The sequence below is a fragment of the Rhinolophus ferrumequinum genome, chromosome X (assembly GCF_004115265.2).
Source record: "Rhinolophus ferrumequinum isolate MPI-CBG mRhiFer1 chromosome X, mRhiFer1_v1.p, whole genome shotgun sequence".
NCBI classification, from domain to species: Eukaryota; Metazoa; Chordata; class Mammalia; order Chiroptera; family Rhinolophidae; genus Rhinolophus; species Rhinolophus ferrumequinum.
This window is the reverse complement of record NC_046284.1, coordinates 114,958,540-114,974,297: the sequence shown is the minus strand read 5'-3', so window position 1 is coordinate 114,974,297 and position 15,758 is coordinate 114,958,540. Positions and strand designations below refer to the sequence as shown.

The following is a 15,758-nucleotide window of genomic DNA, read 5'->3' as shown; positions in this document are numbered from 1 at the left end:
ATACAACACTCAGCATATATGAAAATTGGCAAGGATGGCATAGCAAAAGTAAAGAATATTCCATCCCTGAAGATATTTTTAAGGCTAGAACAGATAAACTGGCTGTAAAGAGTCATGCACTGGGCAGGTGGATGGACCAGGACACGCCTAAGACACGTGTAATATCTAACATTTTATAATTTTCTAATTCTCCAGGTCCAGGGAATCCCCGCTGTAATGTTCCAGAGTGTAGCGGTGTCTGGGATAAAACAAATTGCAAGGTGGAGGATAAAAATAACTAGATTTTTTCCCCATTAGTTTCAGAGCTAATGGGTATTACATAAGCAAACTCAAAGTTTCTTTTGGATAACAGAAAATTTGCCGTTGCCCCAGAGTGAACTATGATGCATTATATCCAAATGCACCAAATCTTTTCATTTCCAGATTGTCTATAAAGATGGGCTTCTCTATGTCTATGCATCAAATGAAGAGAGCCGAACTCAGTGGTTGAAAGCATTACAAAAAGGTAATTTTAAAAAGTCATAAAAGGGAGTCATTGGTTGAGTTCTTTTGAGAGTCGGTGGAGGAAAGATATGGCCGTAAAAGGACCCAATGCCAAGAGAGTATCTACTGATTTTCCTACCAACCTCAGAGACTGTGTCATGCTCATCCTCATTTTGCATTCTCATTGTTACATAGGGGAGGCCTGGGGGTCAGATTCCCTTTCCTGCTCTGCACAGAGCTGGCTATTGTGCCTTCCCAGCACGTTGGAGGAAGCCAGGCCACCTGCTCCCCACCCAGTGTGCTCACCTTTACTGGGGCAAAGTCTAGATCCTCGCGGGGCTGTGTCAGGTTCGGTAGCTACTGCACTTTGGCTGTGTATAGAAAGTTATGCCTAATATTTACTAGGCAGGTCATTTGCCAGCTACTGTGTCAAGTACCTGTAAAACATTTTCTTGGGTACCCTCTTGACAACTCCAAGGAAATGGATCATACTATTCTCCATGTTTTCAGATAAATGAGTTCAAGAGACATGGCCAATGTCACATACCTAATAACGGAGAACTCATAATTCAATTGCCCAAAACCAGCTTTTTGCCCAGTACAGTATAAAGGCGAGGCTTCTGGGAAAGCTTAAGGTCAGAAAGTAATGTTTTATAAACTTAACTCCTTTTGTTTTCTGTGATTTCTGTAATAATTTCCCTTCAATTCCCATTAACAGTTAAGATTTTTTGAATGCCAGCCTTCTCAGGAAAGCTGAGCTGAGTTAAACTAAGGAAATGATATTTCTAAAGCCCACTGTTCATTGAACACCAACTCTGGGCCTAATACTGTGCTGGATGCTTCACATACATTTTCCCATATCCTTTCAATGACCCAGCGAAGTAGTTATTATTACCTCCATATACTTCCTCAATTCAGGGTTGTAAAGGAGGAACAGAATTCTCCTGGGAGCAAAATAAGGAATCCTCAAGTTGAATATAAAATTAAGAAGGAAAAAGTTGAAGGCACACATAGAAGCAGCCCTCCCCCCCTGGAGACTCTTCTTGAACTATTCTCTAAGACCTGTAGGTCTCTCTGTTGGGTTTTGGGAGAGGCTAGTTTGCTATAGGCACAGTATTACACTCCAATATTAGAATTTCATTACTTTGTTTTGTTCTGTTCCCGTGGGTTTTAAAATATGCACATATTCCTAGAAAATTAGGCTCCTAAACCATTAATTCCTTAATGGAAACAGGTCAGTCATGAAAGACAAGGGATGAGAAACTCTTCTAGATCAAGGGAAACTAGATAACTAAATACCATGTGTGATTCTGGACTGGATCCTAGAGCAGAAGAAAATGAGTGATCATAAAGGACACTCTTGGAACAATTACAAAACATTGACTATGAAAAATATACTAAGAGTGTTGTATCTGTTAAATTTGCTGAATTTGATAATTGCTTTATGGTTATATAAGGGAATGTCCCTGTTAACAGAAGTTATATGCTGAAGTATATGTGGGTGACATTATTTAGGTCATAATATTTGTAACTTACTCTCAAATGTTAAGCAAAATACAACAATGATAAAAAATATATACATAATAATATGTATGTATGTACAGAGAGAGAGAGAAAGCAAATGTGGCAAACACTTAAAATTGGTGAATCTGGGTAAAGGGTATGTGGACATTCATTGTACTATTCTTGCAACTTTTCTGTACATTTGAAATGTTTCCAAATAAAAAGTGGCAAGAATGTATATGTTTATTAGAAACTTCTTTTCTTTTTGCTAAGATCTTGTCCTACCCTCCGACCTCTTTCTGCCATAAGAGAATACCATGTGCTGTCACTACTAGTTTTTTTTTTTTAAGACTGACAAAAGTTATTGCGTTGTTCTCACTATATACATGATTAGACTTTTCTTTTTGGCTTTTTAACTTCTAAGTGAAAGACTTATATCCTTTGGGAACCATTTACTCTTACACTGATTGCTGGCAAAATGAGGTTGTCATTGTTTTGAGATAACAGCGCTTACTGATGTGTTTCTTCTCTTGGGCCAATGTTTGCTCACGTTGTGTTTTCTTCCTGCCTGCTCCCCAGAGATAAGGGGCAACCCCCACCTGCTGATCAAGTACCACAGTGGGTTCTTCGTGGACGGGAAGTTCCTGTGCTGCCAGCAGAGTTGCAAAGCGGCCCCAGGATGTACTCTCTGGGAAGCATGTAATGTGACCCCTGTGTTGGGTGGACTGTGGGTGGACAGTGCTCCATTAGGCAAATCTGCCACATACCAGAACAGCTTGACAGTTATGGAGAACAAGATGTGCCAGATTGGTTGGCCATGAAATTCCAGCCCCAAAGATACTATCTGGCAAATGAAGTCTATTTCTAGGGTTAATTGAGTCATCTTTACCAAAATAATAATATTAACATCTGCCATTAAATTTGAATCATGATCAAGCAAGGAGCTGTTTATTCCCTCTCATAATTCTTCCTGGTTTAAGATAAACTCCAAACAAATGGGTGGAATGTGGTGAACATGTCAGCATGGGTCCCAAACTGAAATCATAAAGTGACAAAAACAGCATTCTTTTTAAAAATATGGCAGAGGATAAAAATTTAAGTAACACTTTAAATCACCATATATAACAAAATTATGGATGGACAAGACTTAAAAGATACATTTAAAGTGGTTTGCCATTCTGTGTATATTTATTGATTTCTTAATAACATCAGAAAAGGATTTGTTTTAAATGCAACCAGATTCTATCCAGAATTATATTCCTAGGGAAATCTGCCTGAGACTTTATCCAGGTACAGAAAAGAAAGCTCACTGAGTGGCCTTGAAGGGATAATGGAGGGAAAGAATTATGTTATTTGCTGCTTGTGCCCGTGAGGCCCATTCCTTCACCAGGATACTTACATGAGGCAGTCTTACATATTTTAGAAGTCTATCACTGTTTAACAACATGAAGTTATCAATAAATAAAAAGGAGAACTTATTTTGGTAACAGTTTTACCAGCCTGGAAAAAAATATGCTTGTATTACAGTGTCTTTGAAGAATTGAGTGAGATCAGTTATGTGATAATACTTCATAAACTGTGAAACACACAGAGACATGAGATACCCAAATCCACTTCATAACAGCATTGACAATTATGTTAATGTTACTGCTGGTCATTTTACACCAAAATCCATGAATATTCATTGTTTTCCATCTCAATTAGACTACACAATGAATATTTCTTCATCTTAATTAGATCATATTGTCCTTTATATTCATGAGTTATAATGATTAGATGAACTATACAGAATTTACTATATGTGGACCTTCTCTCCACTGTGAAGGGCTGAGAAGTAATGTCGCCTTAGAGCATTAATCATTTCCCCCAGTTATTCTGTCTATGGTCTAGCATCGTTACACAGCAGGACAGATTCCAGCTCTGACCTTGCCCTAACTCCCAGGGGAAGGGCAGGAAAAAGGCCAGAGAGAGCACTGCCTTGGAATTATCTCTCTAGAATCTGTCTGGATGTCTCCTGCCATGTGTCCCAGGTGCCACAGGCTCTTTGCCAGCCTCTGAAGAAAACTACAGAATGTAGAAGCGCTATGGCCCAGTAGCAGCTGTGATATTGTCTATCTCCTCAAGTGTAATTTATCCCCTCGGCCTCCCCTGCCGAGCTACAGGGAAGCCCATGGGCACAGAAAGGAAACAGTTGAGTATCTTTGCTTCCTTCCGTCTTCAAAATGCCCGGGACCACCCTCTTTCCAGGGTATGTGGCCTACAATTGGACCATACACCCCAGTTTGTTTGGGGCAGTCTCATTCTGCAGCTGGTGAACTGGCATAATTTTTAAAAGCCTACCTGCCACTGTCAGAAATGATCCAGTTTCGTCAATAAACCATATGTCCACCTGGCTTATAAAGTATATAATGGCTTCACATTCATAGCCTGGACATTTACCTACATGTATGGGTAGAAAGAGAAACCAAAAATTATCATACAACAGGAAAAAAAATCATGGGGTAGGTTTGTTCCTTATAGATGAGCTATTTATAAGCATCTTGCATGAGCCAATCAAAGAGGAATCAGACATGGATAGGTACAACCCAATGGATTAGATATATGCTACTCAACCACAGGGTGGAAATGTGGTATCCATTACGTTTTTAGGATTTAGAGAAACTTGAATTTTTTCTCCATTTGGGGAAGATATTGATAATCAATGGTGGAGGGGTGGTGTTTGACTTGGGTGTTATACAGGAAAGCAGCAGACTCACTCACTGTTGCTCACACACAAGCTAGTTCTTTCTTTTGATTCATGACATTGGATGTTTTGCTTTGTTTTATTTAAAGTTCCTTCTGATGTTGCTTGATTTTACTTTTCAGATGCTGATCTGCACATTGCAACAAAGGAAGAGAAACACAGAGCTCCCACTTTCCCAGACAGAATGGTAAGTCAACATTTAAATTTTTCATAGTCAAGATATATTAGATATAGCAAGAGTTGCCAGATTCGAGACTAGAAAATATAGGCTTCATTCAGATGCTCAGCAGAGAGAGAAAAACTGTGAGCTATCACCAATAGCAATGGCAGTATCAAATAACAAATGCAAATACAGAACCGTTATACCAGTTTACATTTTTGTATTTAAGAACTGGACCTTTTCCTAACCTGTAAGCATGTAAATAATCACTAAAAATGAGTACATGTGGGAGAAGTTCTTAAGATGGTATCATACATAACAGGCAGCTGTTACTAGCTGTCATTCCTCTCCTACCACCAGCAGCAGCGTGGCCAGGACTGCCTCGGGTAAGTATGCTGGTGAGGAATGGGACCCCATGGGGCACTAGCAGAAAACAGCATAATTCTTTCTCTCCATTATCCCTTCAAAGCCACTCGGTGGGCTTTCTTCTCTGTCCCTGAATGGACTCTCAGGGAGATTCCATAGTTTTCTAGTCACTCTCAGGTGACATGAAATTTCCCATTTACTGGTAGTCATGAGAACAGCCTCTAAATTTTCTCATCCAATGTTACATTCACACGAATCCAAACATCTTTCCAAGTTAAAAGTTTTCCCCTTCACCTAGCTCAAGTCTGCACAGAAGGCAGCCTGCTTTGGGGGAGGAGTCTTAGAGAGGCTGAGATTTCTGACCCTTTCAAGGTTGGGGCCCAGAAAGAGCAGGTCTAATAAAAGAGACAGTTATACGTGGTTGGTCCCATCATGATTTCGTAGTGGTGGCTTTTGGGTGAGACAGTTTTGCAATGCTAATTCTTTATCTTATGGGAGACTTTCATGGGTTTACCAAGGGGGTGCATATCCAAATGTAGTTTTATGACAGAGGAAATATCTTGACCCTTAGCTCTTGGGTTTCCAGCCCTCAACTTTACTGCTGGGTCACTTCACCAATCTTGGGCAGCATTCCTTTCAAGATGGCTCCCAGCCAACCATCTCCCAAGGGTTGGGTTGGCCTCCAGGAAAACAAACAAAACCTTAACTGCTTTAGTCAGTAAAACTGTATGTAGCTTGCTCTTGCAGTAAAGGCTGCTATTCTCCTTATGCCCTGCTTTCTTGGGTTCATAGCCATAGCCTCCTTCTTTTAGGCTTCCCAGGCAGGTATCAGCCTCCTCAAATGCCAGGAGACACATAAAATGGCCTCCCAGTGGTTCTCTGGAAGCTCACCTGAAATTAAGGGAGTGTCTCTACCCATCCATCAGCTCTATGGTATCTTGGGTAGTTATTTTCAGCTACACACATTCATACGTACTTACTTCTATCTTTCTACCTAAGTAAAAACAATATATTTTTTTGTGAATCAACATGAAGGGCAAAAAGAAATCCATTCTTATAATAGGTTGAATTGTGTCCCCCAAATTTCATGTTCATCCAGAACCTCAGAATGTGACCTTATTTGGAAACAGCGTCTTTGCAGATGTGATTAGTTAAGGACTGAGATGAGATCATACTGGACTAGCATGGGTCACAAATCCTACAACTGGTGTTCTCACAAAAAGATGACAGGACACAGAGATACACAGAGAAGAAGGCCATTTAAAGACCTAGGCAGCAATTGGAGTCATGCTGCCAAAAGCCAAAGAATGCCTAGAGCTACCAGAAGCTGCAAGAGGCAAGCAAAGATTCTCCCCTAGAGCTTTTAAAGGGAGCATGGCCATGCTGAAACCTTGATTTTGGACTTCTGGCTTCCAGAACTGTGAGAGAATAAATTTCTGTTGTTTTAATCTACACATGTACTAATTTGTTACGTCAACCCTAGGTAACTAATACAATTAGAAAGGTTTAGAGTTTTATTTTGTTACCGTGATATTGCTATTTTGATTTGGATACATGCTCCAGTCCTGAAACTTGAAAATTATGGCCCGTGAAACACCTAAGAGCAATGTCCAGACTAAGCAAATCCATAAGGGCAAAGGTCGATTAGTGGTTGCCTGAGGCCAACATGGGAATGGGAACTGGCTAAAAATGGGCATGAGGGATCTTATAGAGGTTAGAGAAATATACTCAGACTGAATTACGGTGATGATTAACCCACTCGATTAATTTACTAAGTGACTAAGTTCTATACTTATAAAGGGTGAATTTTATGATACATAAATTATACTCCAATCAAGTTTGTTTTAAACAAATCTAAGAGTAGAGGATAATTTAGGAGCCAGAAACCATCGCATCTAGTCTCTGGCATGGAATTCTCAGGGAAATGTGTACAAGTAGAAAATTGCCAGTCAGGCAAATCAGTGGCCAAGGTCTGTTTTGATTATAAGCTGCCCTAAGGGATCAGGGATCAGGGATCAGAGAGAGTATCAGGAAATGTATGTTTTCTTTTGTCTTGTTTTTACCAGAGCATTTGGTAGAGAACTTATTTCACTGAGCTGAGGAAAATAAAAATCTGCTTTCTAGCTGTTCTGTTCAGATTTCCGATTAGGGAACTTTCTACTGCATTTATCTTTGGAGAGAACCACCCCCACAGCTCATAAATATCCTGTTTCCCCGAAAATAAGACCTAGCCGGACTATCAGCTCTAATGCGTCTTTTGGAGCAAAAAGTAATATAAGACCCGGTAATATATTATATTATATTAGGCTCGGTCTTATATTATAGTAAAATAAGACCGGGTCTTATATTACTTTTTGCTCCAAAAGACGCATTAGAGCTGATAGTCCGGCTAGGTCTTATTTTGGGGAAAACACGGTAGCAGTGTGCTGCATAAGTCAAATGTCCAGGATACTAATCCCTGGAAAAAAGTAAAATACAGTGTGAAAAAATTAAATTCAGTGCTTATATAGATATTTATGTGAATCTTTAATTGACGTATAACATGCACTTAGAAAAGTATACAAGTCCTATCGTGTTTCCCCGAAAATAAGACCTAACTGGAAAATAAGCCCGAGCATGATTTTTCAGGATGACATCCCCTGAACATAAGCCCTGATGCGTCTTTTGGAGCAAAACTTAATATAAGACCTGGTCTTATTTTGGGGGAAACACAGTAAGTGTTCCGCTTGATGAATTTTCATAAACTGAACACATCTGTATAACCCACACTCAGATTAAGAAACAGAACATCACAGAACCCAGGGGTACCCTGTTTCCTTTTCGTTACTACATCCCACCCAGAGGAATCACTAGCTTGATTTATAACATCATAGATTTTTTGTCTGGTTTTGACCTTTATATAAGTGGAATCATAAGTATAGCAGTCCATTGGAATGATTTTTTGTCTGGTTTTGACCTTTATATAAGTGGAATCATAAAGTATACAGTCATTCATTTTCTGTCTTCTTTTGTTCAATATGGGATTTGCCCACTTTTCAGTATGTGGTTTTAGTTTATTCTTATTGCTGTATAGAATTCCAATGTGTGAATACACCATTGTATTAGTTTCTTATTGCTGCTATCGCGAATTACCACAAATGTAGTGACTTAAAGCAACACAAACTTATTCTCTTACAGTTCTGAAGATCAGAAGTCTAAAATGGGTCCACACTGCTGTGTTCCTTTTGGAGGCTTTAGGGAAAATCTATTTGCTTGCTTTTTCCAGATTCTAGAGGCCACGTATGGTGGCAGGAACCTTGGTTCCTGGACCATTTCTCCATCTTCAGGGCCAGTAGGGTAGTATCTTCTTTCCTCTGTGATCTCTGCTTCCATTCTCACATCTCCCTAATCTCTGACCTTCTTGTCTCCCTTTTATAAGGGCCCTGTTGATATTGGGCCTACCCCAATAATCCAAGATAATCTCCCCATCACAAGATACTTAATCACATCTGCACAGTCCCTCTTACTGTGTAAGGTGACATGCTCATGGGTCCCAGGGACTAGGACATGACCATCTTTGGGGCGGACATTATTTAACCTACTACAACCACAATTATGTTTATTGTTTTATCCTTTCAATCGGCATTTAGGTAGTTTCAAGTTTTCGTCTAATTGAAATAATTCTGCTATGAACATTCTTTTACATGCCTTTTTATTTCACTGTTGGGTATGTATATAGACTTTCTAGATCACAGGGTATGGGCACTTCCAGCTTTAGTAGATTCTGTAAATACCTTTTCAATATGGTTATACCACTTCATACTCCAACCAGCAAAGTATGAGAGTTCCAGTTGCTCTAGATCTTTACAATGTTTAGCATTGCTCCTTCTCTCTCTCTCTCTCTCTCTCTCTCTCTCTCTCTCTCTCTCTCTCTCTCTCTCTCTCTCTCTCTCTCTCTCTCTCTCTCTCTCTGTGTGTGTGTGTGTGTGTGTGTGTGTGTTTCTCTCTCTCCCTCCCTCCCTTTCCTTCTCTTTAATTTAAGGTCTGACACACTTTGGTTGTTAGTTACCAGTACATGAATCCTGCCTCACTTTGATATATTAAAATCTCTTGTCCTTCAAAGCACAAAGATTCCTCGAGCAATCCCTATTTTCAAAATGGATGAAACCATCTTCAAGTACCAGTCTAGCCCAGTATGACAGTGACACAAAGAAAAACTATGGCTCCCAGCCAAACGTCAATATGCGGTATATTCAAGAGAAGACTACCGTGACTGGTGGCAAGTAAGAAACTGAAAAGGTAAACCTCAGCTTTTAGTCTTGCTGCCAGCATGTAGAATAGACATTCCTCACTGCCTTGGGGCTCAGCCTCAAAGCTACCCACACAAACCTTAGCTGAGGTAGGGCTGTCCCCTCAGAAAATGTTCACCACCCTTGAGCCAGAAGCCAGAAGCAGCAGCCCCACTGGGGCTGAGCAGCATGGTATTTCCATTTAGACTACCCAATCTAATGATCCCAGTAATACTTGAGCATTTTATTTTCTCCTTTCTCTCCCCATTCCCCCAAATACCCCACATTCCAGAACGCTGAATCTTTAAAATATATCCTTTACATGAGAGAGCTTAGAGTGGGCTTTTGTAATGTGCTTCGGCATCACTGGCCAAATGACAAGCAGTATTTCAAGCAAGATGTGGCTTGGCTTCTCAGGATGCATACCTTCGCCTCTCCTGACATGATTAGTCTCCTTAGGTTTTTAAGCCAAAGATGCTACCTAAAGCCAAAATTGAAACTACCTTGAAGGCAATACCTAAATCGTGTGACTCTCTGACGTCTGGCACCAAATGGGCCCACTCCCCCAGGGTACGGATGTCCATCCTTCCCCACAATGGATGCAGAGCCTCTCTCTGACTCACCATGTATCAATTTTCTTTGTTTCTCCCTTGACCTCTTATTCTTTTATTCTTGCCATCCTCCTTATTACCTAAAGTAAATGCCTCGCTGTACCGATAATACAGCCACAGGGCCATATGGAACTTTAAAGAATGTAAGTGTATTCTTGCTGTTGTCTTCTGTATAACAAGCCATGGTACCTTTCGTTCCAAAGTGCAGCTGGAATCCAAGTGTCTTAATCTATAGCTGGTGCCGGGGGGAGGGGTTAATTTGCCTGCAGCCAGTGTTCTTGTGGAAGGACACAATCGATCAGCCCAGACCCAAAGAGCGTAGGTGTCATGTCAATCTTGTGCCAGGTCCCCTCCCTGCCAGAAGCCCCAGTGATTCATTCAGAGGGGTACAGTGAAACTAACGGACAAGTATACAAATAAGCAGTCAACACTATTTGTTCACCTGGGGTTGCTGCAGAAACTATCACTCACCGATTGCCATGTCCTATCTTTATTTAAATGTGGCTATTTTGTTCACCATGGATTTTTGCATTGATTTTTATTTAAAAAGTATTTTATTAAAACACTATTTGTCTTGATTACTGAGTTTTTGACACCCTCTTAGACTGTGCACCCAATATTTAGTCCCGACCCTGGACGTTTCCCTAGAACTTCAGAAAGCTAGTTATCTGGACAAAGGATCGATTAATCACTTCTTAGCATGAGTAGCATTACATCATCTGTGCGTGAATTATGATAATTGCTAAAAGGTCTCCATGGAGCTTGAATTTTAAAAATGCAGCCATGATTCTCAGCTCATATAAGTAGATAATACTTTTTATGAACTTTCTGTCATTTATACTACCTTCAGCTGATCTGCTTTTTAATCTTTATTTTTCTGAGTAGTAAAATAATCCATACTGCCATTAAGCACTCAAATATTGCAGAATCTTCAGTGTACAATCCTCTAAAATGTTTTCTATGCATGTGTTACATAAAGAGCGAACTTAAAAATCAGTCTTTTTAAAGAAGACCACACAGGGCTCTTTGGCACTTGTTCTTTTCACTTAACATCTTGGGCATTTTCTCCATTTGAATACATGAGGATAGACTTAATTATTAATTTTTAAAAATTTTTAATCGTGGTAAAACGTAACATAAAATTTACCATCTTAGTCATGTTTAAGTATCCAGTTCAGCATGTTAACTACCTTCACATTGTTACGCAATCTACCTGACTATTTTGAATGTTGATATAGTATTCCATTACATGGATATACCTAAGAAATGCACTATTGATGGCCATTGTCCATGTGTTCTTTAAAAAAAGGCTAAATAGATTGCTTAGCATTTTTAAATAAAAGTTTTCTTATGAAGAGATGAAGTAAAAAAGCTATGCTAGTGAGCAAGACTCTTCAGGAAGGCAGAGACGGAGGCACTCCTGGAAACGGAGCCAGAGAGGCATTTCCTTGTTAAGGAAGCTTGTCACTGTGAAGTGTGGTTTTGAATAAGAGCCTGAGATATGAAGGCAAAGGGGAAATAGGTCCGACGTTCCAAATAAAACAAGCTTTGAACTTGGAGAGATAGGCATTTCCTCATGCTCTGCTCAACACCCAAAATGAAAGCGAGAAAATGGTGGGTGGTAGAGGATGATGAAAATCCTGCCTATTCATCTGCGTCTACATGGAGTCGAAAATTCGGTATTTTCAAGACTTTTAATTGTAATCACCACAGCAAAAAAAAGAAAATAACTTATTTTAAAATATATGTGGCAGAATGCTTGCATATATACAAGAAAATCAGGGCAAACCCAGTCAAGATGATTTATTAATCCAAGTTTTCTACTGTTTGGGGTTATTACGAACCATTATTAAAAGTTCACTTTTGTTTAGGAGTACTGTCAAACTACTGCTTTTTATTGGAGTCCCTGCAAGGACGAAAATGTGAAAATGACTCATTAGCTTCAATTTCCAAACCAAGTGAAACGTGTGGGTCAAAATGTTGAGTAAAGCTAAAACATACCTAACAAAATTACTTTTGTCATTTAGCATTTCTAAATAAACATAAATTTACGAAATGTATCTTCTTTTGTAGCGGTGAAGATTTTGCCTGCAGTAACCAAAGTGAAAGAAATGTTGTGAATCACAGCACATCAAAGATGTCATGGTATATCAAATTCAAATAGTCCTTCACACCCAGGATTTGCTCCATTTGTGGAAAAACTAATCAAATTTGCAATAATTTTGCAACTAGATTTTACATTTAAAGTAAACATAACCCCCCCCCCAAATCCATGTAGTTTGCGTCTCTGAACCCTTAAGTTAGTTGGTCTGAATTGATGATTTGTGGGTTGCCATTTTCCTCACATGACTTTTGCTCTCCATCACTCCTGAGACACACTGGTGTTAGCAGGAAGATGCATGTACCTGGCTCGGGCACCGCTAGCAGGAGGAAAAACAACCTAGAGTTCAATAACTCTTCTCTAAGAATAGCTCTCTACACAACCTGAGATTTTTTGACTGTTTACTATAGCTGTCCCTGAAGGAGGCATCATCTATTTCACGAGCCACTCTTCTGAGAGACTCAAAGATATGCATGTTCCTGGGGACCTCCCAGGGACTTACACCAAACAGCCATTTTCTCATAAAACTGGACATGAACTCAACTTGTGAGCAACTCTCTCTTCACTTGGCTGATACCTTCCCAAGTGCCAAAAGGGAAACTTAACAGCTAAATTTTATTTACATGGATGAAAGCAGGGTGGGATTTCATATCACACTGCTACTGTAGGTACTTGGATTCCTTCTTGGTGGTTTTTGCATTCATGTTGTTTCCTTTCTTCCACAGGGGATTCCCTGAGTCAAGTTCATCTGAAGAAGAGGAAAACCTGGATGACTATGAGTGAGTTTTGAAAGTCCTCTAAAACTAGATATAGATGTTTCAATTCGATTCGTCCCCACAGGCATTAAAACAGATGACTCACACTTGCTCAGGAAGCTGTGTTACATGAGTAAACTCATGTGAGGCTCTGGGCCAGTTATCTGGATGACGGGTGACAATGATCTGGGTTGTTACTAATGAAAATATTTCCCCCAATCTGGACGATCTAAATTGGCTGCACGTATTCATTAGATTTATCATATACCTGGTGTCCCTGTCATTTCACTTTGTCTTCATAGATACTGCGTATAACATTTCTGCTGATTCTTTCTTCCCTAGAGGCCTCTCCCCAGGGAGATGCTTGAAGGCTCTTATTAACATTGAGTCCAATTTTTGAAGTTATTTATGATACAGTAATTTTATAAGGTAGCACAACTGAGACTTAAACATGACAGCATTTATGTTGAAAGATTCCTATTGCTAGGGTGACCTTATCATTTAACATCCAAATTAGGACACTTTACGGAGAGAAGAGTGTACGATTAAATATTACACCTGGACATCAGGCATTAACTGGATTCTTCTAGCCAAATAAGAATGCATGATCATCCCAACTACACTGAGATAGGCTGATCTAAGTGGTTCTTAAGATCCTTTCCAACATCTAAGATTCTATCCTCCTAAAATAAGGACAAATAAATCTCCTGGACTTAAAGACTCGTGTTAAGGAGAGGTGGGAGTAATAGGACATACTGTACCTCTCAGACATCTATTTCCCAACAGCAACCAGTTCACTTGAACAGGATTATGCATATTTCTAGTTCTTTTCTTGTATAAGTGCTATGTTATTGATTTATTGGCCCTAAGTGCAGTGAGAGCTTTTATAAAATACATGTCTCTGTTTTGCTGCTTCCTCTTCCTTCTAACCCAGCCTGGCCCTAGGCATACCTGTCACGTTGGGGCAGACGTGCTGTACCCCCTACCCCTTTGCAGCATGGTCTCTTTACCACCCTCTAGCTTCCCTTTAGTCCTCCCTCTTCCCCAACATCTGCTCTCAGGAAATCATTGGATGGAATAATTCAAACTAAGACATAAAGACCTAAAAGACTCAGACCAGCACCAAAAGTATCCAAAGAGAATTGCACTTCAACAGAAGACAAAGACTTAAAGCAACGGGCGTGAACTTCCAATCATGGATTTTAGTATTTAACATTTAGACGAACTGCAAATCTTTCTTTGATTCAGAAAGCCCACATCTGACCATACAGACAGTCTGTGTCTCCACCATTTCTAGATTCAAATGGTGTGTGAGAGGTGTGCATTGGGGGAAGTGACCAGGAAAGACCTGCCCTTTTAAAATCAAAGAGATCAGGACCAGAGGGCTATATGATCTTGGGCTCAGCCTTTGCACACCATGCTTGGTGCCCCAGCTTTCTGCTCTATCAGTGCCACTGAAGCATCTGTTTTATGGCCTTAAGTTCATGAGCAACTGTACCCCTTCCATTAAAGACTGAGGCACCAAGGTTTAGATTGAAAATCATGTGACAGGACTAGGCATAAGCCTCTGCTGCTCTGACATTGAAATGCTGAATTTGTTTTTAAACAGCCGGGATTCAGCAAAATTATAACACAAAGTATGTATGTGGGTGTGGGGGTTTACACACAATCTCACCTCGCCTCTTTCCTTATTCCTGATCATCGCTTTCTTCTATCGCCCATGGGCATATATCCTGGATCATACTGCCTGAAGAGTCTTTGGATTAGCTATGATTAGCTTAAAATATTAATAAGAAAACTATCAGTTAATGTCTCAAGTGTTAATTATATATTATCTATAAGGGTGGAGTTAGAAGACTTACCAAGTTCAAGCCTCATCCTAATTTTACAAGTGCAGAATTCCAAGGTCTAAAGAGACTCAGTGGCTTATCCAAAGCCATACAACTACTTATTAGGAAGTTATGTCTACCACCCAAAACTCCAAGCTGGCCCATCTAAGGCTCTTTCCACTTCATTGAACTGCCTACCAAGTGACACCCTCACCCTCCGATGTACTTCTTTCCTCCTCAGGTGTTATCTTCTAGCCAGAAGATCCTCCCAAACCCCCATACCCATGCCCCATCCCAGCTCCCACCCTGTCAGTTTCCTAAGTATGACATTTTGGCCAAAACCAAAAGGCTACAGATATTGTTGGTATCACATGAGAAACAGCTCCGTGACCCGTTGAGGTTCACATATAAACTGTGATGTTCTTGGCTAACATAGTAAGAAGGACAATATTTCAGGTTACACCTGGCTGTTTCCCATCTTCTTTTTCTCAGTTCACTGCAACTGTTGCCATCTTCATATAACCATAGACACTTATCTATTGCTATCCTGCAAATAAAAAATATTTTTGGGAAAAGCATTTGCTTTCAAAACAGATGCTGTAAAGTGTGTTTCTATTGGATTATTAAAAGAAAATTATAGGGTTGAAAGACAGAAACTTTCATCCTTGGCAACCCCGACTTTCTCACTGGAGTATTCTCCATTGGTCTAATCTCTGGCTCTTATTCAAAATGGTGAAAGGTAGGAGAATTTAGAGATCACCTAGAAGGAGGCCAAAGTTTCCTAAATGCCAGCCCATTTAAGAATACAGATCTGCAGGCCCACCCCAGAATCATGATTGTGTGGTGGAGACTCAGGAATCTGTATTTTGGAGAAGCTCCTCAGGTGATTCTCTGGGGCAGCCAGGTTTGGAAACCCCTGATCGAAGCCAATGTCTCATT

The 15,758-nt window shown here is 40.0% G+C and overlaps 1 protein-coding gene across 1 annotated transcript in view; it reads left to right on the top strand.

Moving 5' to 3' along the window:
- Nucleotides 1–15,758, top strand: part of BMX (BMX non-receptor tyrosine kinase) — a 44,952-nt gene that overhangs the window by 8,990 nt on the left and 20,204 nt on the right. Inside the window, 9 exon segments of the mRNA XM_033107311.1 lie at nt 424–505; nt 2,566–2,685; nt 4,852–4,916; nt 5,530–5,535; nt 9,365–9,403; nt 9,405–9,486; nt 9,489–9,543; nt 12,208–12,279; nt 12,961–13,014. Of these exon segments, the coding sequence (XP_032963202.1) occupies nt 424–505; nt 2,566–2,685; nt 4,852–4,916; nt 5,530–5,535; nt 9,365–9,403; nt 9,405–9,486; nt 9,489–9,543; nt 12,208–12,279; nt 12,961–13,014 (575 nt within the window).